The 27,006-nt window shown below is 52.9% G+C and overlaps 11 protein-coding genes across 11 annotated transcripts; 5 read left to right on the plus strand and 6 right to left on the minus strand.

The window, feature by feature from the left end:
• Nucleotides 1–320: 320 nt before the first annotated feature.
• EIF1A (Eukaryotic translation initiation factor 1A) lies at nt 321–1,003 on the minus strand (the record flags this gene model as incomplete). Its single annotated transcript, XM_049369895.1, has 3 exons — nt 321–508; nt 578–845; nt 983–1,003. The coding sequence occupies 3 exons, from the start codon at nt 1,001–1,003 to the stop codon at nt 321–323; spliced, it is 477 nt and encodes a 158-aa protein (XP_049218525.1).
• A 297-nt stretch (nt 1,004–1,300) lies between these two features.
• Nucleotides 1,301–1,906, plus strand: J4E78_009303 (uncharacterized protein; the record flags this gene model as incomplete). Its single annotated transcript, XM_049369896.1, has 1 exon — nt 1,301–1,906. One exon carries the CDS (start codon nt 1,301–1,303, stop codon nt 1,904–1,906), a length of 606 nt encoding a protein of 201 aa, XP_049218526.1.
• Nucleotides 1,907–2,990: 1,084 nt separating this feature from the next.
• On the plus strand, nt 2,991–4,091 carry J4E78_009304 (uncharacterized protein; the record flags this gene model as incomplete). Its single annotated transcript, XM_049369897.1, has 1 exon — nt 2,991–4,091. The coding sequence occupies one exon, from the start codon at nt 2,991–2,993 to the stop codon at nt 4,089–4,091; it is 1,101 nt and encodes a 366-aa protein (XP_049218527.1).
• A 333-nt stretch (nt 4,092–4,424) lies between these two features.
• On the minus strand, nt 4,425–6,677 carry J4E78_009305 (uncharacterized protein; the record flags this gene model as incomplete). Its single annotated transcript, XM_049369898.1, has 4 exons — nt 4,425–5,122; nt 5,171–5,999; nt 6,051–6,368; nt 6,429–6,677. 4 exons carry the CDS (start codon nt 6,675–6,677, stop codon nt 4,425–4,427), a joined length of 2,094 nt encoding a protein of 697 aa, XP_049218528.1.
• A 475-nt stretch (nt 6,678–7,152) lies between these two features.
• J4E78_009306 (uncharacterized protein) lies at nt 7,153–9,519 on the plus strand (the record flags this gene model as incomplete). The annotated part of the gene is made up of 6 exons (XM_049369899.1): nt 7,153–7,830; nt 7,880–7,991; nt 8,045–8,306; nt 8,356–8,568; nt 8,623–9,337; nt 9,430–9,519. The coding sequence occupies 6 exons, from the start codon at nt 7,153–7,155 to the stop codon at nt 9,517–9,519; spliced, it is 2,070 nt and encodes a 689-aa protein (XP_049218529.1).
• Nucleotides 9,520–13,495: 3,976 nt separating this feature from the next.
• J4E78_009307 (uncharacterized protein) lies at nt 13,496–14,065 on the minus strand (the record flags this gene model as incomplete). Its single annotated transcript, XM_049369900.1, has 1 exon — nt 13,496–14,065. One exon carries the CDS (start codon nt 14,063–14,065, stop codon nt 13,496–13,498), a length of 570 nt encoding a protein of 189 aa, XP_049218530.1.
• Nucleotides 14,066–14,427: 362 nt separating this feature from the next.
• Nucleotides 14,428–15,267, minus strand: J4E78_009308 (uncharacterized protein; the record flags this gene model as incomplete). Its single annotated transcript, XM_049369901.1, has 1 exon — nt 14,428–15,267. One exon carries the CDS (start codon nt 15,265–15,267, stop codon nt 14,428–14,430), a length of 840 nt encoding a protein of 279 aa, XP_049218531.1.
• Nucleotides 15,268–15,790: 523 nt separating this feature from the next.
• On the plus strand, nt 15,791–17,275 carry J4E78_009309 (uncharacterized protein; the record flags this gene model as incomplete). Its single annotated transcript, XM_049369902.1, has 1 exon — nt 15,791–17,275. One exon carries the CDS (start codon nt 15,791–15,793, stop codon nt 17,273–17,275), a length of 1,485 nt encoding a protein of 494 aa, XP_049218532.1.
• Nucleotides 17,276–18,169: 894 nt separating this feature from the next.
• Nucleotides 18,170–20,087, plus strand: J4E78_009310 (uncharacterized protein; the record flags this gene model as incomplete). The annotated part of the gene is made up of 4 exons (XM_049369903.1): nt 18,170–18,713; nt 18,810–18,834; nt 18,905–19,350; nt 19,408–20,087. The coding sequence occupies 4 exons, from the start codon at nt 18,170–18,172 to the stop codon at nt 20,085–20,087; spliced, it is 1,695 nt and encodes a 564-aa protein (XP_049218533.1).
• Nucleotides 20,088–20,459: 372 nt separating this feature from the next.
• On the minus strand, nt 20,460–23,540 carry J4E78_009311 (uncharacterized protein; the record flags this gene model as incomplete). The annotated part of the gene is made up of 2 exons (XM_049369904.1): nt 20,460–23,224; nt 23,276–23,540. 2 exons carry the CDS (start codon nt 23,538–23,540, stop codon nt 20,460–20,462), a joined length of 3,030 nt encoding a protein of 1,009 aa, XP_049218534.1.
• Nucleotides 23,541–24,599: 1,059 nt separating this feature from the next.
• Nucleotides 24,600–26,424, minus strand: J4E78_009312 (uncharacterized protein; the record flags this gene model as incomplete). The annotated part of the gene is made up of 5 exons (XM_049369905.1): nt 24,600–25,180; nt 25,233–25,545; nt 25,593–25,841; nt 25,890–26,150; nt 26,206–26,424. 5 exons carry the CDS (start codon nt 26,422–26,424, stop codon nt 24,600–24,602), a joined length of 1,623 nt encoding a protein of 540 aa, XP_049218535.1.
• Nucleotides 26,425–27,006: the final 582 nt, after the last annotated feature.

Below are 27,006 nucleotides of genomic sequence, written 5' to 3' on the forward strand. Positions count from 1 at the left end.
TTAGATGGTGATGTGAGGATGTTAGTATGTGAAGGAACAAAGATCTCGGACGTTAGAGTATTAGACGAAGATTATGCGTGTATCATTTCTCTATCCCATCATGCTTTCACGAAAAGTTCAAAAGCATGTAACATAAAACCATGCCGAATAACCTCATGATCATGATCATCCATACGGAACCATGTATCCCTCAACATCCCTCGTCAACCATCCGCCCGCTCGCAAGAAGCAGCATTTGAGCAGCCCGGCCCCCGCCACAGCAAAGCAGCAGCCGCAAAGCAGGAGCCGAGACAGCATGGCGGATCTGCGCAGCCTCCCCCTCAAATGTCGTCAATATCAATCTCCTTCTTGCCAGTACCGTCGGCCTCGTCCGAATCGCTGTCGTCGCGGTCCTCGTCGAACTCGAAACCGATGCCCTCGTCGCCCTGGTCGCCGTACGTGTCTGTCTCGTTGATCTTTGCGTTTTCGGGGAGTTCGCCGTAGGCTTTTAATGAGCGGGCTTCGTCGGCTGTATCAAAGTCAATACACTGTGTCTAAGACAGGTACAGGTCGTTGAGGGTAAAGAATGTAAACTTACCAGAATACTTCATAATAACATCACCCTTCTCATCCTGGTAGTCTCGCAGCGACAGCAGGATAATGTCGCCCTGGTTGATCCAGACCTTCTTCCTCAGCTTGCCGCGGATATGGGCGAGACGGCGGGCGCCGTCGAAGCACTGGGCTTCCAGACGACCGTTTCCGAGCATCTTGACGACTTGGGCGTATTCTTGACCTTCTTCTTTGAAGACGAGTTCGCGCTTTTCGTTGTCGTTCTCGTTCTTACCCCTACGTCGGTTTTTACCTCCCTGGTAGTCATGTTAGCAGGTGCATCGTGGCATGTGAGAGGAAGCGCCGCATCGCCCAGACATGGAAAGCGCCGGTTTGGGCGTCAGGCGCTGGGAGAAGTGGCGGGGCAGCCCCTCCAAAAGAGCGCTGAACATACCTTTCCCTTGTTCTTCGGCATGGTGGGCGGTAGTCGAAGTTGTTGTGGGTGTGGGTGGGGTTGTGTTTGGTGTTGGTGGCAGAAGCGTCGGCGGGCGCAAGTCTTTATGTAGTGGCGGCTCGACGGTTGTTTGCACTGTGGATTCCGACTCACTGTGGGAGCCTTCGACACTGCGCGCTAAGCCTACGTTGAGCCTAGCGCCCCGTCGCTCACCCGGCCGAAAATCAATCCATCCGTGGTCCTCGAGCCTTTTCACCCCCACCCGCTGCTCCTTCACCCTACGTCACCGTGCATACACACGAGAGGCATGGGACAGCCATGTCAAAGAATGCCGTCTATTCGCTCCTCGCCAGACAGCAGCCGCGCACGTTCAAAGTCAGCTATGCCACCGACTACAAGCACTTCATCCTCAACCACGTCGCGTCCGATCCCCAGCACCCCCTCTTCGAGACGCAGCGCCGCAGACAGAGAGACAAGAAGAGGGAGGGACTGTGGTGGCATGCGACCACCCCCGCTGACCTGAACAAGTCCAGCTGTGTAAGAACATGGGCTAGACGGCGTCTGCGCAACGCGATCAAAGAAGAGCTCCACGCCCGCGGATACGACGAGAATGGCAAGTTTGTCTATCCTGAGATCCGGAAGAGCGAGCCAGGTCTTCTGAATACGCTGCGCGCGGGCAACACACTGGATTTGAAGGGCAGCTTGAGGTTTCATGTCGAGCCTCCTCTGGTTCCGGCCAAGTATGTAGATGTACGCGCAGAGGCTGGCGCTGTCATAGAGGCTCTGATCAATGCTCAGAGGGGCGCAGTTGGGGGTTTCGCTTCAGCGAAGCCAACGAAGGCTCGTTCATCGTGGAATCCACCTGCTGCTGCGCAAGAACGTCCACGTCAGATCTTCAAACGCGTGGCGACGCGCACGGGGTGATTGTGGCTTCACAGGCTGAATGAGCTCGTAGAGACCTGCTGAGCTGCATTATCGCTGAAGGCGAAGGGCCTATCATGCTGTCGCCGGCCAGCGATGCCCTGGCGTATGTAGTAATATATTGCTCCCCAAGCGTCACAACAGACCCGCCATATCATCGGCGTTCGTGGATCAGAATGAAGAGAAAATGAACCTTCACTTGGAAGCACTGCGCGCAGACACATACAACGTAACGATTCCATACACGCGCCCCTGACCAGCCTCATGTCATCATGTCATCATCTCGCTCCTTACCCACCTGTTATTGTAACAGCTTCGGTACAAACTTCCGCACCCAAACTTGCGATCCACATGCTCGCTTTCTCTAATTGGTAAGGGAGCTTTCTCGGCCCCAGCCGTGGTTCTTACCTCCAGCATCATGGTTGGGTGGAGGTAAACACCGCTTTTTTACAGTCATCTACAGGTCTGCCTTGTGTTTACTAAGTAAGGTAATTGTTTTGGAATGCTGGGTATGGTCTTGCCGATATGAGTATGTGAGAGTAGATGCTGTGGATTGTTGCGGAATTTGCACCGGGCCAATGGGAGGTTGATGTTGTAGGTGTAGTTCGAGTGAAGGTGTTGTTGTGTTGGAAGGGTGGTTTGGATGAGGCATGATCAGCTTTCTTCCCTTGGATGTGGTGCATCAGGACTGTCGCCAATAATAAGATGACTAGACATAGCACGAAGTAGAAATAGCCAAGACAATCGCAACAGAGTATTACACGTTAACAATTCCAGGTTCAGAGTTCGCGAAGTTCTATGCAGTACGCGTCCTGACCAATCAGCCGACTTCGGAACTAAATCCGGGTTGAGGTCCGCTCGGAACGGATTGGACGGTCGACTCGCTGACCCACCCTCAATGACAGCACATCCGTCGTACATCTACATAGGCAAGTCTTTCATACAACACAACAACATTGCATATCTGCATCCAACATTGGCCTGAGATAAGCTCTCATAGTCAAGTTCAAAGACATCCGTCGAACAACCTGTAATCACCAGCATCTCAACGTTCACGAAGAGTCATCACCACCACAAGCGGCTCATCATGGCATCAGAAGACGAGTTCCAGCTCTTCACATCCCTGAGATACGATCCACTACTGCTCCAATCCGAGGAAAACTCCAGAGCCATCTTGAACTTCGTCACGCCGTCACCCTTCTACATGCTCGCATACCACCGAGACCGGATGGTGGAAGCCGCACAGCACTTTGACTTTTTCGAAGTCGAGAAAAGACTGGAAGATGGGAAGACTTTGCATGAGGAACTCTTGAAGCGAGTGCAAGACGAGATCAAGAAAACCGGAAAAGATGAAGCAATGAAGGTACGACCTGCGTTAAACCATCTCTACACATTACTAAGAACAACCCAGCTCCGACTCCTATTCGACAAAGCCGCCAATCTAACCGTGGAATTCACCCCAATACCAGCCGTCCCCCTATCAACCCTCTACCCCCCATCTCTAAACCCACCATCCCCATCCCCACCCCACCATCCCGCCAACCCCAACACCACCACCAACACCACACAACCATTCACGCCCTCTCCCCTAACAGGCGGCGCCCTACACCTCGGTCCCACAGACAGCCTCCCAGCCGGCGATTCCTCCCAATCATCTCGATCCTCCCAACCCCCTCCACCCCCCGAATGGAAAATTCGCTTAGACACAGCGCCCACCCCCTCCTCCCCCTTCACCCTCCTCAAAACCACAAAGCGCGAAATGTACGACCAAAGCCGTCTCCGCGCCTTACCCCCCAACCCCGCTGGTCCTGCTTACCGCGAAGTCATGCTCTACAACGAAGTCCGCGAGTTAACCGAAGGCACACTAACCTCCCTCTATCTCTTCCGCGGGGGACGGTGGGTTACGCCGCCTGTAGGCGTGCCGTCAAGCGAATTTTCGAGTAAGACGCTGAGGGATGATGGGGCGGATGAGGGGGAGTTGAGGAAGCCGTTTGCGGGGAGGTGGGGGCATAGTACGAGGAGTGCAAAAGTGGGGGCTGGGGGGCAGAGGGTGACGAGTAGGAGGTGGGCGCTGGGCAGTGGGTTTTGTATGGAGGAGCCGGTGGGGATTGAGACTGTGGAGGTGGGGGAGGGGGTGTGGGTTAGTAATGGGGTTAGGGGGTTTGGGTTTGGGAGGGTTGTTGGGTAGGTGTTGGTGTTCTGGATTTTGTGGGTGGATCTGAGGGGTGTGCTCGCAGGGATTCTGTTTGTGCGCTTTGAGGGTTGGATGTTTTGTAGCGGTGGGTGTGGTTAGAAAGATGTGGGAGTGGTTGGAAAGAGGTGGGAGTAGTTGAAAAGATGTGGGTGTAGTTGAAGAAATGGAGGGGTAGTTAGAAAGATGTGGGGTTAGCTACTATGCATGTTGCGCTTTGGGTATAACCCCTTGACTGTGTTACAATACTGCGTTAACTAGACCGCGTTGTGGGCTCTGCTTAGGCATCGACTCCAGTCTCTCCTCAAGAGTATGATGCGCTTTGCTATCTCACTGTTTGACGTCGTCTTCACTGCTCATGCCATCCTCGCCACCTTCAGCCACGTCCTGGGTATCTTCTGCCAAGCCTGGGGTTAGTCGGAGCCTGAGGGTCTGCTTCGGTTGCCTCTGCTCTGGCACGACCTGAGACTGTTGAGGGCACTTCTCGACGAAGACGATAGCGCGCGATACCAAGGCAGCTCCTTCCCAGCCCTGATACTTGCCTGGCTCTTCAGGAAAGAAGTCCCTGTTTTCGAGCAAAGCATCTTTGTACTTCTCCGCCTTGAAGGAAGGGTCGTCACAGTCTGGCAGCTCTGGTTCTGGGACGCACGTATAAAGCGCGGGACAGACGCAGATTTTGACTCGATAGTCAGCTGGATTGTCGTTGGGGCCCGGGTCGTTCCCGTCCTCGGTTTGACCTTCCATGGTGTCCTTGTCGTAAGGCGCGCCAGGTGGCGGGAAGGCGAGTTTGTGGTGTTGGCTTGACACAAGAAGCTCCAACTTCATCTCCATGGTGGACTGAAGCCACGTATCGAGCATCGGACGCAATTTCGCACTATCGAGCCAGGGAATGAAGCTGCGGCACTCCTTGATGAAGATTGCCATTTGGCTTTTGGCCTTCGTCGGTATTTGGTACTTGCGAAAGTACTCATTGCCGATCTTATCTAGGGTAGCCATGATGTCTAGTTCTCGTACACATTTGAGTCCATCTGTAGTCATTAGTTGATGAACGTATTAGTTGTGGGGGTGTTACTGACTGAGTGACGCAATCGAGTGCCACATTTCGTGCAACTTCTCTGACTTCAGCCCCTTGGTATGGAACGCTGTATTGAAGCACCATCGTAGAGCATGATTCATGAAACAGGCAATCTGGATGTTGACATCCGTAGGCATGGCCGTGGTTTTAGTGAAGCACTCAGCGAGCGTCAGGTTCCCGGTTTGTGCCACGGAGAGTCCAGTGACAGCACGCATGGCAGCCTCAAGCTTGACGGGTACCTGCTCTTCAGCGCGAAGGGATCTTGCCATGTCGTATGGCCGGCAGTCAGATGCCAACCGAGCAACATTCTGACACCAGTCGGCACGCAGAGACCCAGCATCATATTCGATCGGGTAGCCTTGAGATCTGGAGACCAGCTGAGGGCCTCTTAGAGTGTTGAGAAGGCATTGTAGCTGTCCGATATGCTTTGCCTTGGCTTCAAGAAGTTCCTCTAAGCATCGTATAGCATCTTGATGACGCGAGTTAATCGTGAGCTTCTCGGAAACGAGTGTTGCCCGCTCCAGTTCGAGATCACGGGCCGCTTGGCGCAGTGCAGCATTGTTGGGAGTCGTGAGCTTTCCGATCTGGCGGCGCAGTTCTTCGTTCTCTTTGCGTTGGGTATTGATGCCGGCCTGCTCTAGCTGTAACTGGCGTCCAGCATCCTCAAGCCTCTTCTCAAGATATGCGATGATCGGTGTGTGGATCGGGTTAATGGAATTTGAGGCCTTCGTTGTTGCTGCGACGCGTCTAGGGCTACGCGGAGCGTCGGCAGCGTTGGGGGACTCGGCTGGGGAAATAGTGCGACTAGCGCCGGCATTCGTTGGGCTCGCCTGGACTTCAGTCAGCACATACCTCTTCCGACAGCACGATAGTTACCATACACATGGCGGTGTTATCGCTCCTCGATCAACAACTTCATCGACGGGCATGCTTTCTGGTGTCTTCGCGCCATACGGCGAGCCACCCGCGGATCTTGCGGAGCTCCTCGCCACCAGAGCGTCCTGAGCCATCGACCCGTCGTCGGCCTGTACCTCTTCACTTATAGTTCCTCCCATCCGCTCCTCTTCCTCCACTATCTTCCATGGACTTGTCTTTGTACCCCGTTCGCGGCCCGCGGGTGTCTTTGGATGCCTTTTCCGTGCGCGGGTCTCGATATCATGTGAGGCAGCGCGCTTCTTCGCTCTTGTTGCACGCGCCGACTTCGATACTGTTAGCATTTATTCGAGACTGCGACTGCTCACTTGCATGCGAAATCTTACATTCGCCGCTTCTATTAGACTCGCCTCGCGCATCTTCTGCCGAACTATCGCAGTACCGGTCTCGCTGGCTGCTGCAGGACCAGGCCCTAAGAGAATCCGGCGCGTCTGTGCTGCAATCTCTCTCTCGAAGGCTGGGGAGAGATCCTGGAATGAGATGCCGTGCTCTTCAAACTGTTTGACGGGACCATACTGCTGCACACGCCATCTGATGGCCTCTCTGGTACGGTCTTTGCCCGCACGCTTGAACATCGTGGTCGTATTCGCTATGAGGCCGAGATCGTGCTGGAAGCAGTATTGCGCACATGCAAATAGTAAGGCATCATCCTGAACGGTCCAGCGGTGGCGCGCCATCGAAATTCTGCTGGTAGAAAGGAATGCACGCCGAGTCGAGCGTTCAGAAGCTAGTTGACGGTTGGGGATGTCAGAACGAATTGTGTTATGTCAGAAGCACAAGGAGAAGAGAGGTGTGTTCTGCTGCCCATCGTAGGTTTGTTGACTAAAGACACGCGTGTCTTAGAGTGTTTGCTCCCATGCCACATCGAAATACAGCCAGAGCTCCGCGCATATTGGCCGCTCCTATCTGACGTATACGTGAGACAGACCATGCGCCTAGGCGCTGCACGTAGCCGTGGCAATATTAGCGAACGATAAGCGTAGCTGCGTGCCTGCTTCGCTCCTTTTGTTCCTGTTTCTACCTGTCGTTTTCTCGGAAATTGGCGAGATAATGGCCCCCAACACTTCGGATATCTCCGATCTCGATCGTCTCTTCCTGATCATTGATTGGGGGACCACATACGGAAAGATGGGCCGCATCCATGTCCCTGCCAGGCAAGACGTCAATTTGATCAGCAAAGACCATATCGATTATCTCCACGGATATGACGAAGACATTTGTCCCAACGACAAGCACAACGATTTTGTACCGACGCATATATACTATGTCCAGGACGACGACCGATCCTGGGGCTGGAGCGTGTCCCGACTACTGAGCACGTTTCATGGGGAGATCCATCAAAATGGTGATCGCCTTGTGCGTCTCTCCAAACTGATGCTGGACGACACCGACGCGACTTTAGAGGTTCGCAACGACCTCGAAAAACAACTCGATGGCCTTATAAGAGATGGGTACATCCGCGAACGAGATGATGTCATGAGTGACTACTTCACAGAGTGGTTCAGGTTCGCAAAGGAGGAATCCTTCGATATGGGGATTGCGCGCCCCGAATTTGTTATCTCCGTCCCTAGTGACTGGGGCGTAACATCCTGTCATCGATATTATACGGCCATTGTCAAAGCGATAGTGGAGGTGTGGGACCTACAAGTACCACCCAGCATCACAACAGTATCAGAGCCTGAGGCAGCCGCTTCTTATTGTCTTTCCTTAAAGGGCACTGAGGTCGGAGTACGTCAGAATACCTTCTTATCACCGCGCTAAGCTAATCTCGCTGTAGATTGGATCCTGTGTTTCCGTCATCGATGCTGGAGGTGGTACTATCGAGATGATCACACTCAAGAAGACACGCAATGATCCAGTACGCTGGGAGCAAATTTGTCCGATGAGCAGTAAGCTTAGCACTCATCTCAGTCATAGCCCCATGATCACTAAGCCGATCTAGGTGACTCTCATGGAGGCGATTCGCTAAACCGGGTTCTCCGAGACATTGTCACAAAGAAGCTGGCATCAGAATCATATCTTGGTGAACAATATGCGGACATAACAGTGCCTGGTATTGTTGCGGGAGTGGTGCAAAAGTACGAGTCTGACATCAAACGCTCATCTAGTGATCCAACGACTAAGCCGCCAACCGGATTCAACATCCAGGGTCTCAAATCGGATCCGGCAAGAGGGCTTTTTCCTCATACCCTCAAACTCACATCGTATGTATATGGTCTTTGCTAGACCCGCCAAAGTACTGATATAGCAAAGAGATGAATGGATTCGAGTGTACAAACCTGCTCATGACGGTCTGATCAAGATCATTGACGAACAACATTCCCTCGTTGTAGCCAAGGGAGAGCGCATCGATTCTGTCGTCTGGGTCGGACAATTTTCCGACAGCAAGTCGTTTCGAGCCAAAGGAAAGCGATATATGGCCACCTGGGAACATGTCCCAGAGCATACCGACGAAAAGGAATACTCGTAAGCAAACCAGCCCTGAGTACACTTCGAAGCAAGTAGACTAAATTTTACAAGAACCTACGCAGTCACCGGTGGTGCAGGGCTCAAAGCCCTCAAAGTAAAGATGTTCCCCCCAAATCGATTCCTGCGCGCCAGCTTCGCTATCGAACGACACCTTCCCAAAGAATGGAACAGTCGAAGCACCCGTTTCTTCAAAGAACACCCCCAGCTTCGGCATTTACGTAAAGCCCGTAGCGAACCGGGTAACGATGGCAAACTCTACATATTCAACTGTCTCGAATACTTCGCGCAGAAAGGAGATGTGTTTCCACCGGGCCGCCAATACTTCTTCACGTCTACTCATTCATTCCATCTCTCAAAGCGGTGGATAGCTGAGGAGCAAATTTGGTACACGCCCCAAGGACCAAAGAAATCGTGGTATCGCTCCGATGACAAAGAAAACAAGGGCGCAAAAGTGCTGGGGACAATCCACTACGATTTGAGTGCACTCAAGCAGAGCGTCGGCGAAGAGTGTCGGGTTGGCTCAAAAGGTGATGACTTTTACGAGATCACGCTGCGTGTCATGGTCGAAATGCGGGTGGACTATCCACACACTCTCAATGTGAAGGCTAGGTGGGCGCCAGAACTGACTGGAGTATCGCGGGAGGATATCGATGCGGATGATGACGCCGACGTCGACAGAGACTCCCGAGAAATGCTTGATGGCGACGATGCCATGGCTTTCGAAGGCGAGTACATCAACGTCTCAGCGGCGTTCAATGTCTCGGCCGTATGATTCAGCTGGTGCCTCTATACTATCGTGGCGAAGCTATCGCGGTTCTTTGCTCTCTCAAAATTCATGGAACGTTATTTGGTATCTAGAACAGTGCTTTGATCATTCGTGTTGCGGTACATCTGGGTCTCATCATACCTATCATTAAAACGTTCCGTGATATCTTCAAGAAGGCCTAGAGCCTACACCAACGTCAGGTTACCTACTTTTCATATTCTTGTATTGATGTAGGCTGTAGACCTGGTTTGCTTTTGCGTTGTGTGCCGATTCCAAAGTTGTGATTTGAACTCCCTCAACTTTGGTTCGTCAGTGCCAAACCTGGATATCGCCAACCATGAGTCAGACGCATAGCCCCTATGCAAAGAACCATGGTATCAATGCAAAGACTTCATTTTGGAATAGAAGCGCATCTTGCACATTCCAAATTTGCATCAACTCCCACTTCCAAAACCGCCTCAAGAGACATTCCCACAAATCTTCGCGAACAACATTCAAATCCACATTCCGAAATGGCACCACTCTACAACACCCGCGAAACCTTCAGCAACACAGCCCTGTATACCTCTCCGCATACAACTTCCTCCTCCAAAGACGCCTCACCCCATATCTGCCCAATCTGTGCCGAGCTGTGTGCCGACACTGCTGCTACAAAAAGCCACCACGCACTAAAAATGCCATCATGCGACCACATCTTCGGCGCATCCTGCATCGAAACCTGGTTCGACAACGCAAGCACCTGCCCGCTATGCCGCCAAGACTTCTTCCCTATGCATCCCGAAGAGATATCGGAAGAACTGAAGGAGATGCCTGGTCTCGTTGAAGAGGCGTTGGCAGTGCTGCAGAAAATGCGGGATAGATATCCACAGGGACGCGACGCTGTTGACAAGATATCTAATTCGCTTGCTGGGTTTGCGGACATGGTTGGAAGGGACTGTGAGGAGAGAAATGCGAGAAAGAGCGAGAGGGGATTGTTTGAGAGAAGGAGGCATCAGATGAGAGTTTGGGGCACGATGGCGGAATATCCACGGCAAGATGGAACGGTCGATGGGCAGATGCTCCCACCGGACGAGCCTGCGACCGCTCCTTCAAGCGACGTCATACCGCTAGCGCTATCCGCTCCTCGACTCTCGATGCGGGAATTCATCACTCTCCAAGCCGAAGCCATTCTCGCCCACGACTTCACCCCTGATCTTCAGTCCGTCACCCGCACCGGACAAGTCGACCCAGCCTCGGATTTCTTCAGCATCATGGATTTAGCACAGGATGTGCGGCATCTAGCTGAAGAGTATGGCTTCTTAGATCTTGCTACAACCATCTCGAGGAGGTGCATCAGTGTCAATAGGGCTATAAGCGACGAGCAGCGACGGCTAGCGGCGCCGCCAGCTAGCGTGGAGATGGTGGAGCGGCATAGGAGAGAAGAGGAGCTGAGGAGGGCGGCTTGTGTTGAAGATGTGCCCGGGAGGCCGAGAAGAAGGGGCTTTTGGGGGTGGTGTCGCTGGCGCAGGTAGAGTGTTGAAGGGGTTTTTCATGCCCACATTGGAGAAGGCTCGTGAGATCGTTGAGCCCACTTTAACCTAGGAAAAGACCCAACACCTTAAAGCCTACATTGATGTTAGGTTATCTACTCCGCCTGTTCTCATCTTAATGTAGTCTGTAAACCCTTTGAGTCTTTTTTATCGTATGAGGTGAGCCGAGGAAAATGCTACAACACGTTGGAAAAGAAAGCAAAATACCTGACCCGGCGTCCAGCAACATCCTTCTGATCGCTACTATATGCGCTTCAAGAGCCACGCATGGTTGATTAAAGCTCCTGCCTCCTCGCGTCCTTGACCGATATATTCACATTCCATTGTACACTTCCTTCGGAGCGTGTCTTCCTTGCTAGCGCCTCCAACCTACGATATCCTTCGATAGGCAAACTGAGATAGTCTGTGAAGTGATTCTGTTGCCCAGGAATGGGTTGATCCCCTGTTCCAGCTTCGAACAATTTGCGTTTCTCGTTCACTTCTTCCGCCCACCGGGCAGGGACATAAGGCGATACATGAATCCACGGACGACCTCCATACATACCTAAAAAGAACAAGTAGCCAACAAGATCGTGCAGTATGAATACAAAACTGATGAACTCGCCATCATGGACAATCTGGTCTTCTAGATTTGATGTGGAATCATCCTGTCGCATGTTAGAATCCTGCATGTAAGAGAATGCGTCCAGTCGCTCGGGATAGATTTCCATAAAATCTCCGATAGTGATGCGGGATATCCGACTTGATACCGACATATTGTGCACTGTCATCGCACTTAAGATTCCCGAAGGCTCTTCAAGGCTTCGACTACCTGTCTCAATGTAAATAGTCTTCGTGGTGGCTTTTTTAGCCTCGATAGGATCCACTTTTGTTAAAGGCGTATTCAGTCTCTTGTATGTCGAAGTACCGGTGGGTGCTAAATCGATTCCAGAATGCAGTCCGGTCGAGTCGGAACAGTCCAAGAGTGCAATGATCCCAGTCCGGCGAATTAGACATGGAATGGTGATGCTGAGTCCATGATTGGTCATTTCGTAAGTTGTAGGCTGTCGTTTCCGCGAGGCATTGGGCCGAAATCCAGCCGAATTCGCGAATTGTGCGGGCGAAGATGCGAAGAGACCCATGAAGCCATATGGTTGATGGCTGGGAGCCCACGCGAAGATCGTATGGTCGTTATTCTGTTTGATGATTTCGAGCTGCAACCGGTAGAAGGCATCCCGGCCCTCTCCATACAACATTGGCATGTTCACCTGTACGAGGCCGAGTAAGCAGTATGCCTTATCCTCCTCGCGCGTTGTCACTCTACTGGAAGCCCAACTGAACTTCGCCGCTATGCTAGCGTTTTTAATCGCGGTTCGATCAAGTAGGCATTGCTTGTTGATCTTTGTTGCGGCGAAGATTAGTTCTACAAGGCTCGTCTTTGTGCCCAAAAATATCCAGTCCGAGTCGTAGAACTCTATTGTATCGGGCGCAAGGAGCTCTTGTAGCGTCCAACCTCTTGTGAACCACCGTGACAGTTGGAGATATCTGTTTTCGCGGTCGCGGGAAACGTCTGAGATGAATGCGTAGCAGATCGCGGCGTTCCAATACCACCTGTACATTGAATTTATGGCTTCTGACAGCTCAGCACTACTTCTCTTGTCAATACAGCATGTGTCAACCCAGGCCCATTCGAACCCAGCCTGCACGGCCTGGGCGCAGCATTGCGATATTTTTGAAAAGCCGGCCATGTCTTTCGCGTGAGGTTGAGCGATATCGTCAAAGCCGACTTCATCCTTACCCCACGTATGGGAAAGAATTACGTAGTCGGGAATGTTGGTGATGAAGTGACGCAACTTGAGAGATGTAGTGTCGAGCAGCCACATGGTGCGGTAGATTGGAAGAGTGAGAGTGAATAATGGCGAGGATGGGATTGAGGGTCAAGTCGAGGCAGTGCACCTAGACACGGATGCGAAACTCCGCCTCGCTCGCTTGCCCACCTTCACGGGCGGCAAGTGCAATGCAGCCATTCGACAATCCGCTCCCAGCTGTCAAATCTGTTTGAGCGGTGCACAACCTTGGAAGGTGGTACTGTATCCCGTGAGACTCTTTGCGTCACCAAAATCGACTGCGCTGCACGGTGATCTACATGCCAAGAGTCTCGCGAATCATAGCATCACGTGGCGGATGCCGTACGTACCTCCAGGGCTAGGTAACCACCGCTAATTGATGATAACTAACCTGCCTATCATCAAAATGAGCTTCCCACATCGAACGGCCCATCAATACCCCTAATCTCCTTCACCGCAATACCCAAAACAATATCCCCATCGATCTCCCTCTTTACACTCTCAGCTTCCACATGCCCACCCCCCACAAACCTAACCCCATGCGCCCTACAAGCCTCCTCCAACTTCTCCAGCCCCAGCACCAAATTTCTCACAAGACAAGTATGCAACGCCAACTGCTTCGCCTCCTGCAACCGAAAGACCTTGAGCACCCTCCTCGTGCCAAAGCCCGGTAAATCCATCTCAGCCAGCACATCCGCATTGTCCACAAACGGCTGGCCGATGATCGCTCTGCCTTTCTCCTCGAGGCAGTCGCGCAGTGCGAGGAGGTGTTCTCGGCCGGGAGGTGGTTCCGGGATCGCGTCCTAGGTGAAAGCGGAAGGGTTGTTAGGGGTGATAGGGTAAGGTGAGGCGATGTAGGGGAGGACGGCTTCCCAGCGGGTGATGATGGCTTGGAGGGTTTCGATCAGCCAGGTTGTGTGGGGGGTTACTTCGGGGGAGGTGGTGAGGGCGCGGTGGGCTTTTAGCCAGTCGAGTTTGCGAATTTGGGAGTGGTAGGCGTCGTAGCCTTTGTAGACTGCTTTTGTTTTCTTTAGTGGGGGTTGAAGGTAACTGTGGGTGGACGGCTCACCTTCACTGTAGAGGTCGTACGGCGAAGGTGGCTTTTCGTCTGTTGAGATCTCGTTACTCTGCGTTGAGTTGTTTGTTGTTGGCTGTTTTAGGTCATCACAGCCGGGTAGTGGCGGTAGTAGGTAGTCGGCGCGATTCATGGAATGATCGGTGAGGTTGGAATGTCGTAGTGCGCGAGTGGACGCATGATGCAATGAAGCTTTGAGCATGAGATCGATGCTGAGGAATAGGTTATCGTACGAGGTGATGTGGTAGCTTCCCACTGCCCAGAAGCGATGATCATGATCGTGATCGAAGCGACCCATTGAGAGAGCGGAAGGAACGACCGGCACCGAATTTCACTTGTCAAGTGAGAACAAGACGCAGCGCTGCAATGACATTTTCAGACTTTTTGGTCGATTTTTTGCAAAGACTCGCGGCATGATACAAGACCTGCTTATTGCTTTACAATCGTTACCATCGTTCCAGACCAAGACACGATGCAACATGAAAACGTGATAGTAACACAAAACCTGGCCCATGCACCAAGAGAGCGAGGTAATGACGAAATGAGAAAAAGTAGGGAGAGAGACCGTTACGCCGTCGCTGAATGTTCATATCGGAAACATGGGACTCGTCAATCGAGCGAGTGACTAGAGACCGCTCTATCATCTGAGTGGCAATGAGATCACTCGTCCTTGGTGATCATTCTTGGGGTGGACATTGGACGGCCGGCGAGAATGGCCTCGCGGTCTTGTCGCATGCCCTCCAGTACCCCGACGAGGCCGCCTTCCCGCATACGCTCCAGAACGACTTTCATGCCTTCACGCGCATTCGGCTGACTTCGCTGCGCACGGGAGAGACCAATTTTCTCGATGTTTCGCTGGAGAGCCGCGGTGCCCCAACTCCGCAGGAAGCCCATCTTTTGTGGTTGTTCCTCATCCGCAGCGTCCTCCCTCGCAGCCGCGCGCTTCTTCTTCCATGTCTCCCCGATGTGACTGTGTAGTGTGACAGAGCTTACGACGTCGGTAGTCTCACCAGCATCCTCGACTCTGGCACCTGCACCCTTGGCGCCAAAGTTGATGAAGCCCTGGCGTTGCGTGGCACCGTCCATGGCTTGCCGCACCTTCACGTCTTCAGGCACCAATGGCGAAGGACGTATGAACTTCTGCCTCTCTACGACAGACAGCACACCTGTCCATTCCAGATTCCGTGACTCCGTGTCCATCCATCCCTCTTTGATGTCTACGACCGACTTCTCGAGAATGTAAGTCTGCGATTCTCCGCTAGCTGAGGTGCCAAGAAGGGACCGCGGTACGAGCTTCAGAACGGCCGAAGGGACTTTGGAGCGCTTTAGGTGGAGGCGGATAGTCGTCAGGCGTTGGGTCTCCGGGTCGTAGTTACGGGCGATGGTGTCGGTGGAGAGCACGTGAGTGGAGTAAGGGTTCGGGTAGCGGAGGAAGTAGGCGAGCGAGACAGCGGGGAACGGATACGAGTACGTCTCATTGGAGGAGTAGAACTTGACCATGGTGACGTCGTCGTGATCGAATCGGAGTCTGTAGGCGTGGGTGGGCGGTAAAGGTCGGGAGATATAAAATGGTATAGGTAGGAGCTCAAGGCAGCCTGGAACGCGCGGTCGTCTATCGCCGGTGATGAAGTCGCATGGTCAAGCGCATCCAGCTGTGACAATTGGACAGGCTGTTAAGTCGCGCTGGAGAGGGGTAGGGCGTCGTGTCGGGCTGGGTGGTGTGAGGACCAGGGATAGAAACGTCTGGAGCTCTCGCCATCCTGGCGCCATGACGAGATTTGCTGACCTGCATCGGCTTTCCCTCCCGTAACGCCGCTGTGGCTGGGGCGTGGCGCAGAGTGTGGCGGAGTGTGCGGGGCAGGTCTAGCCACAGGAACGCCAAATTGAGGTGGGGTCTCCCATCGCCGAATATCTAGTGACTCAGCTCCAACACCAAAGAATCGCGCCACGTAATCCCCCAGGCTGGAGTCACTCCTTCATTCACGGCCCGACACACAAGCCATCCTCCAACACAGCCAGCACCATGACCGAGCCCGAGCCACCCGCCGTCGCCGCCCTCTCACTCTCCGACACAGCGACGCAATCCGTCTCAAAAGCGACCGAGCAGGAGATCAACCCCTGGGATGTACAGGCCGGCGTAGACGAAGAGGGAAATGTCAAGCAATTCGACTATGTCGCCATCTCGCAAAAGTGGGCCACAAAACTCATAGACCAACCGCTGTTGGAGCGATTCGAGCGCGTCACAGGCCATAAGCCGCACCGCTGGTTACGGCGTGGCCTTTTCTTCTCCCACCGCGATCTTGAGCTCATCCTGGACACATACGAGCGCGGCGACGACTTCCTATTGTACACCGGCCGCGGACCCAGCAGTGATGCCATGCACATTGGTCACACTATACCCTTCGAGTTCACAAAGTGGTTGCAGGATGTCTTCGACGTTCCGCTGGTCATCATGTTGACAGATGACGAAAAGTTCCTGTTCAAGGAGAAGCTCAAGCAGGAGGAAGTCTACGAATTCTCGCGGCAGAACGCCAAGGATGTCATCTCCGTCGGCTTCGATGTCAAGAAGACCTTCATGTATATCGACTCTGAATTCTTCACATCCGGCTTCAACAGACACTTCAGTCTCAACACCACTGAGTTCGAGAAGCTAGTCACCAACAACCAAGTGCGCGGCGCTTTTGGTTTCGATGGCTCAACAAACATTGGCAGCAATGCATTCGCAGCTAAGCAATGCGTTGCCGCTTTTGCCTCATCATACCCCTTTATCTGGGGTGAAGATCACACGACCTACAAGCGCTCGAAGAAGCTTGCTTCCATACCCTGTCTGATTCCCTGCGCTATTGATCAAGATCCGTACTTCCGCCTGGTTCGTGAGAACTGCCACAGAATGGACCTCCCCTCGCCCAAACCAGCCCTCATACATTCCAAGTTTCTCACTGCATTGCAAGGTGCCGGTGGCAAGATGAGCGCGTCCGATGCCAACTCTGCCATCTTTATGAGCGATACACCAAAGCAAATTAAGACCAAGATCAACACCAAGGCTTTCTCTGGTGGCCAAGAAACACTAGAGCTCCATCGCGAGAGGGGTGGAAACCCCGATATCGACGTACCGTACCAATACATTGGATACTTCGAAGACGATGACGAGAAGCTCACGAAGCTAGCTGAGGACTACCGCAAAGGCGAGCTATTGACTGGCGAGATGAAGAAGGAATGCGTAGACACCATGACTGTGTACGTCAAGAAATTCCAAGAAGCAAGAGCAAAGGTCACCGACGAGATTCTCGACGAGTTCCTCCGCCCGCGGAAGCTAGAGTGGAAGGGTAATCCGAACCCTACCAAGCCCAAACTCGAGCAACCGGCACAAGACACCGAGAGCGGGGGTCCTTCATTGGACGCCGACGGAAAGCCGATGACCAAGAACGCCATGAAGAAGGCGGCCAAGATGGCTGAGGTCGAGCGCAAGAAGAAGGAGAAAGAAGCCGCTGCTGCCGCGAAGCAGTGAGTATACCAAAGCTTGAATCTTCGTTGAAGAGATAGATGCACGATACCAATATGACCGAGTCACGTTCACCTGCAGCCTATTCTTAGCCTTCCACGGGTGTATTGATTGTAATGTTCCAGCGCAGGATACTACCCGGGCCGTTTCCTGATGTAACATCACGCATTGTTTCGAGAGCTATGCTAACGGGATCTAGAAATTGCTAACCTTAGAAGTATCACCGAGCGCATTAGCCAGATCATGACGTGAAGCGCCCCAGATCTCTTCAGTGCTCCCGCTCGGCGCTTATTAGTTTATGGGTTGAGCGACATGAGAGCGGATCATAATGTGGACCGTACCACTCTCCATACTTTACCCCAGTGGTACGCCGGTCGCGTGCTCCCGTCCGGCCCGCGACGGCCGACCACAAAGCTTGTATCTGCTTCACAGTAGACCGGCGTAGGAGTCACTTCAACCACCGATAACCTGTTCTGCCTAGAGCCGCCAAGTTGTCTTCGAGTCACGATGCCTTCAAGTTTTGATCGGCCTTCTACTCCAGCTGGCTAACGTCTTAGTCCGAGGACTCGCCTTCCGCTCGCTCGCCCTTATGTGCTACCTTTCGCCGCTGCCTACCCCAAGTGTCTTCTTAGTGCACTCAATCTCGGGTTCTGCTGAACATGGCTCGCTCATTTGAGGTCATGGGCATGTCATCCCGTCCGGTCCTAATCAACCTGCGTCCCATTCCCTCGTGACCCCGCGGTCTTCTTGACTCCGCATCCCCGCGCGTGCTCTATATGTCAAGTGTGACAGTCATCACCCCCATCCGTGACTGGCGTACACTTCCTTCTCCTATCCCGACTTCCTACAAGTATTGCTGTCGCTCAAACTTCTACACAAGACGATTCATACCATAGCATCATGGTGTCAGCCATGGAGCGGAAACGACATGGTGTCGTCGACTTTGATCAGCAACTTGTGGAGCAAGGCCAATCAGACACACTAAGTTTCGACAGCTCAGACGACACCCTCACCTCCCTACCGACGATATCAAAGCTCGAATCGACGGATGCGATACTAGAGAGAACGACTACTATTGCCGAAAGCAACAACGAAGCGGAACGATCAATGTCGCTTCGCGAAGGCATGCGCCTATACCCCAAAGCAATAACATGGTCCGTGTTACTATCGATGACACTCATCATGGAAGGGTTTTCTACTATTCTCGTACCCAATTTGTTCGCAATGCAACCGTTCCGGAAACAATTCGGCACATTACAATCAAATGGCTTGTACGAAATTAGCGCCGACTGGCAAAGCGCACTTGTGAACGGCGGCCTGGCAGGACAAATCGTAGGGCTATTTGCAACAGGAACACTCGCTGAGCGCATCGGGTACCGATACACACTCATGGTAGGGTTGGTGGCAATGAGTGTGTTCATACTCGTACCTTTCTTCGCCACAGGTAAGACGGTTCTGTTGATAGGACAGTGTCTACTAGGTATGCCTTGGGGCATGTTCCAGTGCATATGCACGGTGTATGCTGCGGATGTATGCCCAGTGGCCTTACGAGCGTATTTGACTACGTATGTATCGATGTCTCTCTTTCCTCTGACTTCGCACTCGGTTTGGTCAAACGAAGCTAACAACGTCAAGTTATGTCAACGCGTGTTGGGTCCTCGGCCAACTAGTAGCGTCTATCGTGATGCGCGGGATGATTAACAACACGACCACATGGTCCTACCGCATACCCTTCGCGCTACAGTGGATCTTTCCAGTGCCAATCTTCTTCGCCGTTTACTTCGCGCCTGAATCGCCTTGGTGGCTCATACGACAAGATCGCTTTGTGGAAGCGATGAAGACGTTGCGTCGGCTGCGCACACAACCAGCAACCATGTCAGATGATGAGTTCGAGAGAGTTCTGAACGGCTCAATGGAGGCCATGATACAAACCAACGAGAGAGAACAACAAATGCAGAGTGGCACGAGTTACAAAGACTGCTTCAAGGGAGTGGACCGGCGCAGGACCGAGATCACGTGCATGGTTTGGATTATCCAGACGCTGTGTGGCAGCACCTTCATGGGTTTCTCCACCTACTTCTGTAAGTCAGCCAACGTCGCGCGATATAACGGACTTGGCGTAGACTAATTTCATTCAGACGAACAAGCAGGTCTCGGTTCTTCTCACGCTTTCACCCTCTCTCTAGGCCAGTTCGCACTCGGTCTAATCGGCGTCTTCATATCTTGGGCTCTCATGGCACACTTTGGGAGGCGCACACTTTACCTCTCCGGACAAGTCATGACTTTCATGTTCGTACTGCTCATCGGGATACTAGCTTGCATACCACACCGCCACCACTTCGTCACCGTCCGCTCAGCGGTAGTAGGCACATCCTCTCAAGTCGGGAATCCACATCCTACGGCACTCAACTGGTCTATCGCAGCGCTACTCCTCGCCTTCACACTAGCGTACGACGCAACGCTTGGACCCATCTGCTATGCCCTCGTCTCGGAAATCCCTTCCACGCGTCTGAGAAGTAAGACAATTGTGCTGGCGCGCAATTGCTACAATATCTCAGGCATCGTCACAAACATCATCACGCCACGCATGCTCAATCCCACGGCGTGGGGTTGGGGAGCTAAAGCAGGCTTCTTCTGGGCAGGCACAAGTGTGATTGGTATCTTGTGGAGTTGGTGGCGGCTTCCCGAACCAAAGGGAAGGACTTTTGGCGAGCTAGATGAGCTGTTTGAGAGGAAGGTTGCCGCGCGCAAGTTCAAGACTACGGAGTTTACGGTTGGTGGGGCACTCATCACGAGAACGACGAAGAGTAGGGTATAGGAGCATGGAATATGAAGAAGAAGGGAGTGGAAGATGCTAAGTAAAGCATGTGACGCGATTACGAATATTTGTTTGCGCGGTCTCGAGTTGAAGCCAGGTGGAAGCTAAGATGCAGTTAGAGCAATGTCGTCCATCTTCGCGAGAGAGTGAATGTGCAAGTAGCCATTGTTACTGATGTAGCTTGTTGTACTATTAACAACATTGAAGTAAACATGGCAGTCTAATCATGAATATCGAATCATCACATTGTATTGCACACTACAGGCTATCTATTCAACACAGATCGATACAAAGGATTGACACGGCACGCGAAACTACTAGAATTCATATTTGGATTGGCTCAACGATAATTCGCGTCCCTATGATATACGCTTAAGCATAAGCCAGTCTCTCCTCCGTCCACCCCGGCCTCAAGTACTCAGAGTTAAAGTTCGAGCTCCAACTACTCTCAATAGCATACTCCTGCACAAGCTGCACATCAACCTGTGCACCCTCCTCTGACTGTGCCCACACACTCAAACCAATCACGTTGTCTCCTGAGTAGTTGAGGATACCCGGTGGAACAGGGAACTTGATCTCATTGCCGACGTACGGGTTGAAGCGCGCGTATTGGTAACCATTGACGAAGAGCTGGGCACGAATAGTCTTCGAGCCGACGGCATTGAGGACGAAAGCGAAAGAAGCATCGACTTCAGCAGGTACATCGAGAGGGATGGTTGTGCGGTAGAACTTGATGTCTGCGCCTTCGAAACCAGTGGATGGTGCGCCGGATGCCCACTCAGAGTCGTCGAAGCCGGGGAGATGCCATCCGAGACGCTCGGCTGTAAGACCACCTTCAGCAAGAGGGCCGCGTACAGGGTCGAGTAGCGCATCTTCGCCGCCGGCTTCACCGGCGATCTTCCAGGATGTAAACTCTGCGCCTTCGAGAGTGGCACGGAGGATACCGCGGGGGTCGGTCGCACCACCGCGTAGATCGTGACCGGTGTTGTCCTGTGCGACGAGCAAGACGTTCGTGCTGTTCGCGTGCAGAGTTGCGTTGGCGAAAGATAGTGTCATGTTGCCAACGCCTAGGGTAGTGTTGCCCAACCATGATCCGACCAACTCACCGTTCAACCATGCGCTCCATCCAAAGGCAAGACCACCCTGAACGGAAAGTTCCACACCGGTGGCTGAGCCATCGAAGTAACCGCGGAAGAGGTGGAAGCTGTTGTGGAAACCGTACTCGTCAACGTAGAGAACAGGCAGGGTGTCGGGCTTGGTAGGGTTGGGGGTGGTGGTGTGGTCAGCGACAACCCACGCAGCACCGCTGTCATCGTACTCGGGCATCTTCTCTGGGAGTCCTTCGTTCATCTTCCAGTTGTCCAAGGAGGGAAGGCTGATGGTACCGTTGAACACAGCGACGTGCGCCTTCAAGCTACCGTACGATGTGCGTGAGGTTGCTAGCTCCTTTCCGTTCCAGGAGAGTGTCTTCGCACTGCCAGTGGCAAAGACTTCGATGTCGGTGCTGTTCATGATGTCACCCTTGAGAGCGAGACAATCAGCATCGAGAGCTACACTGCGGACGAGGTACGGGCCCTGGACGAGCACGGATTGGTCGACTGGCGCGAAGGGATCCTTCGAGAGATTGGGGGCCCAGAAGAGGTATGCAGTAGGCTTGTCAGCGACAACAACCTTTACACCGTTGTCAAACTGATAAACGTTCATGCCGGAAACCTTCTGAATGTTGGTTGTTAGACCGTGTGCTTCGGCATGGAAAGTCGCGTTCGAGCTGGTTCCGCTGCTGACCAGAGAGCCCTTCGCAGCACCCTTAATGTGGAACTCAACAGACTCTCCGACACCGGTAGACAGTACCACAATTGGCTTGTGATCGACCATAGCGTATGTGAGAACCTCAGCAGTCGAGTAGGTGAGGGTGTTGTTGCCCATGGCAAAATCGGTAACAAGGATCTTAGACTGATGACCGTCGAGAACAATGGAGCCGGCATGCTGAGGAATAGTCAAGTTTCCGACGGAAGTGCTGACATGTAGCTTGAACGACTCCTTGGTAGCAGACGAAGACGTGGAGTGAATCGTAACGTAGAAGGCGGCGTTGGTAAGAGGATTGCGGAGCTCGCTAGCCTCAACCGCCGGGTTTGTGGAGTATGAGCTTGAGTTGCCGAGACGGTTGGTGACGGTGAGATCATCAGCGACGCGGGTGAACATGGCCAAGTTCTTGGTCTCGTAAAATTTGGCGCCGATCTCACGGTTCTCGCTGATGGGACTGCTGTAGTCGTATGATGTAGCTGTGACTGGAGCAGCTAGAGCACCCCAGTTGGTTCCTCCAAACATCATGTACAGCGACACGGCGGTCACACGCTGAGAGATGAGGTTTCGGTAAAATAGGTTCGCGAAGTCGGCTCCGATGTCAGCAGGGCAGCCTCCTTCGGGTCCACCCCATGGGTTGTAAGAGCCACCCTGGAACTCTGGGAAGAAGCTTGGCTGAGTAGGAGATACCTCCACGAAATGGTCGTAGTAGTCGATGACCTGGTAGGCCACGTATTCTCCGTTGGTACCAGTGCACTCGTCCAGGTTGCATGACCAGCACGATGGGTAACTGTCCAAGCCAGCAACATCGACGTTGCCGACAGCACCAGGCGCATAGTCTTTACTCCAGCTCTTGGTGTTCATGTTCGGGTCGTTGTGGATGAGAGGAACATCAATGCCGTTGGCTCGTGCAGAGTCTTCTAGTGCCTGCATGTATCTTCCGGCAGCATCGTTGGGGATCTTCTCATCACGGTCGTTCCATTGCTCGCCGTACTCATTTTCGATCTGGTAGACCAGTGCGTTGCCACCCTTGGTCACGAGATGCTTGGAGGTGAGTTCGGAGAACTTGGCGAAGTAGGGGTCCAAAGCCTGGAGATATCTTGGGTCGTCGTCTCTTAGCTTGCCATAGGCTCCTGTCGTGAGCCAAAGTGGAAAGCCTCCGGCATTGGCTTCAGCGTTGACATATGGACCTGGCCTCGTAATGACATACAAGCCAACACGTTCCGCGATCTCAAAGAGCTTCGTGAAGTCGTGAGCGCCGCTCTCGAAGTCCAACGTCTGGTTGTTGGCACTGTGGTAGGCCCAGTTGCCGTAGAATGCAAAAGCCGTGAATCCTGTTTGTTGTCAGCATCGGCTCATAGTACGTGGCGAGTTGATGAATTTACCCGCCGCCTTGATCTTCTCCAATAGATCTTCCCAGACCTCGTAGACTGGAATGCGCCAGTAGTGAATCTCTCCGCTAAAGACGAACAGACGCTTTCCATTGACCTTGAAGGAGTAATGGTCCCATTGTACGACGTCGTTGAGACCATTGTCGTGTAGTGGCCATGCACTAGGTGTGTTATTTTGAGCGTTAACACCAGATCCATTGGGTAGAGTTGCCAGCGAAGACAAAGCTGAGAGCCACGAGAGCCCTACGAGAGTCTTCATGATGGATGCAGGACGAAGATGTCGAGGCCAATGAGCGCTGTCGCCGTTGTATCGGACATGCTGAGGGTATAAGAGCACTACGCAGGTACCAAGCCCCAGTCTACCCCGAATTGCGTACAAGACACTAATGCCGCGCTATGATGGAATGCATTGTGGATTGCGGGGATGTCAAGGTCGTCTCAATGGTGGAATTGAGATGCCCATGCTCGGACGCTGGGCTAGGGTGCGCCGAGGCCCGGGTAAACGTTGTCGACTTCGCATCGGCGGCGGGTGCATTGCGCAGATAGGTTAGCATCACGGACATCTTGCATTCTTTCCGCTCGGTCAAGAGGTTGGACAGGAAACCGGGAGAGAAAAGGAAGTTTTGCGTGATCATGACCTGGGTTGAAGAACTTGGGAACGGCGGTTGATCCCGAACAAGTTCGTTCAATTCTCATTCCCGGCATGGACCGGTCGACACCGCATCTTTGGGCTCCGCGACGATGCATCAATCAGAGGCGTCTATTAATGAGAAGTCGAACATCAGATACCCAAGCTTTTGTTGTCAGGTGGTATGTACATGCTGATGAAGAGGAACTCGTGGGTGGCGGCGTCAGGAGGCTCGGGGTAATGCAGCCGAGCTATTTTATCCGCGTCTACTTTGCGCGAAACGTTTGGTGGTATGTCGACAATTGGTCTTCTGGATATACAGCACCACGACCGCGATCAGTAAACAAAGGATACACGTGTGTCCAAAATGGAATGAATGTGATTAGAAGATGCCGTCGCGTTGCCTCAGGAGTAGCTTCCCTACACTAGTGCAAGCACTGACCCTTAACGCGCTAGCTGGAAGAAAAGCGCGTCTACGCATCTGTGCTGACCCTTCCACTCCGACACGATCTTCTCCACAAAACAGAATAGGACACAACCAACTCATACAAATCAAAACTGAACAGGCTTGGAGCCAACATTAGACTACCGATGAGCAAACATGGAGGCGTAGCGTCAATGTAGGCTCGGGGACGTTCAATTTTTCCCTTGAATGGGATGCAACCCAAAAACACGTCGTACTCTGATGATCTACTCGTTGTCCCTGACGTCGATGACGGTGGACTTAAACTTGCGCGCGGAGATCTTCCGGTTGAAGAGAATGTCAAGCTCACGGTATGAGCGGCCCTTGAGCTCAGGGAGGCCGAAGTATGCGCTGATGAAGCAGACGCAAGCTGTACCGCCCCACACGTATCCACACTTACCAGCCATGTTCCAGCCCGTGGGATTGAGCATCTGCGAGGCTAGGTAGATCATGGGAATCTCGGCGACATAGTATGCGGCTCGGCCAACACCAGTGCTTAGCGCGCGGAGACGGACGGATGATGTTTCGGCGATGATGGAGTATGAGATCGGACCCATGGCTCCTGCGAAGACGAACGAAATGACGATGCCCAAACAAGCTTGGGCGTAGTTGGTCGCGCTGCTCTGGGGGATGGAAGCGCAGATTCCAAGAACGAAGAGCAGGCAGATGTTGATGGCGGTTCCACCGAGATAAATTGTGCGGCGGCCGAAAAAGTTGCTGAGAGGCCACGCGCAGATGTTGGCTACCAGCTGCAGGCACGAGTTGATCAAGTTCAGCTTGAAAGAGAAGTCAGAGGACATCCCAGCCTCTGCGAACAGTCAGCGTTGCATCTTTAGGAATTGCGGCGATTCTTGACTTACGCTCGAAAAAGAACGTTGCTTGGTTGGCGATCAGGTTGCCAGCGAAGTTCTGAGACGCGTAGATCAAGCAGGTAATGAGTGTCCGGCGGAGGTCGACTCCCTTGACGAGATCAAGGAGAGAAGGCTCGCCGCCCTTGTGAGCTTCGATCTGCACTGTGCGCTCCATCATAGCAAGCGTGTCTTCGGCGGCCGCTTGAGTTCCGTTTCTACGACCAAGGCGCTTGATGGACTTCAGCGCCTGTTCCTTGCGCCCTCTGCGCACTAGCCACCATGGCGATTCGGGTGCGAAGAAGATGAGAACCATAAGAGGGGTCTAGGGATGTCAGCTATCGTAAGGGAGCGGAAGAAGAAGGTACTTACAGGAAATACCCACTGTAGGGCCAGAGGACCTCTCCACGCCCACTCGTCGTTTCGCTTGTTGTAGCTGTAGGTCGCAGCAGCGACAATGATGCTTCCAATAGACCAAGACATCTGAAGTGTAGCCGTGCAGGCACCACGAAGAACCAGAGGAACGACCTCACTGGCGTAGGCCGGCGAGTTCGCGATGAACATGCCCCATGGGATACCTTCGAAAGCTTGCCCAATGACGAGCACTGCGAGCGAATCGGCCTGGGTACTGTTAGTCCCAGAAATGAGATCACGGATTATCATACTTACGAAGAAGGAAATGAAGATGGTCGCATTCATCAGCATAAGTGCCAGCAAAGTAGTCCAGCGGTAACCAAGACGGTTGGTTATAGGACCAGCGAGGAAGACTCCAATGAAGGCACCGCATTGGCCAGCTTGGAATAGTGAACTCTGCCACTTGGTAGGGATTGTCTTGCCAACTTCGCCAGCGACCTGAACACCATATCGTTCTTTGAACGCGGCAAGAGCAACAAAGTTGCCGTTCAAGAACATATCGAAAGACTCCATGACCTGTTCAGTGTCAGCGACATCTTATTGGAAATGCTAGCAGGGGTCAAAGACTTACGATAGTAAAGCAAAAGATGAAAGCCCAAAAGCAAGCCATAGGATGGTCCCTCATGGCTTCCCACATTCCCATATCATGTTCGCGGCTTTCAGCTGCCTGAGCATCGGTCATGAGCTCCTTGTCCTCGAAGATCTCGGCCTGACGACTGAGGCTCTTCTCCAGGACTCCATCGTCGACCGCAGGGGTACCATCTCGCTTGGGTTCGGCAAAGCCCGCCATTTCGAGTTAGCGTGTAAGCTGATTGGACGCCACGGAGTGCGAAGAACGAATAAGCAAAAGCCGATGCCAAAAGCCAAGCAGACATGGTGAGCTTGGAGAGCTTATATACTTTATACACTCTAGATTCGACCTCGGTGTGGGTACACTCTGCTATCATCAACCCACTTGAGCCCATGGGGCCCCGCGACAAGCTTTCAAGGGTGCTTGTCATGTTGATGGGTCTTGATTGGCGGGTCTCTGGGGTAGGAGGAGGCCGGGGTCCGAGCAGAGCCGCGCAGCACTCTCTAGCCTGAAACGTCGCGATATGGAGGCCTGCTATTGATGCGAAATTCGAAAGCTAGGAATCTAATGTAGCTTGTTTAGGTAATCTTGCCGTACAACAGTGGATAGAAGAGCTACGCGATACAAGTCTTGCGGAAGTACTCCCTCAAGCACATTAGTGAGGCTGAAAAGTGGGATGACAACGTCGGTATACCTCGTGTACGCGATGCACATGAAGCGAATAGGAATGACGCGGAAGTATGGAGGAGTGCTATCTCCAATCTCACTTGGTAATGATGGGCATCGAGACAGACTCGAAGG

Source organism: Alternaria triticimaculans (genome assembly GCF_023758025.1).
Source record: "Alternaria triticimaculans strain BMP 0046 chromosome Unknown scaffold_19, whole genome shotgun sequence".
Lineage (NCBI taxonomy): Eukaryota > Fungi > Ascomycota > Dothideomycetes > Pleosporales > Pleosporaceae > Alternaria > Alternaria triticimaculans.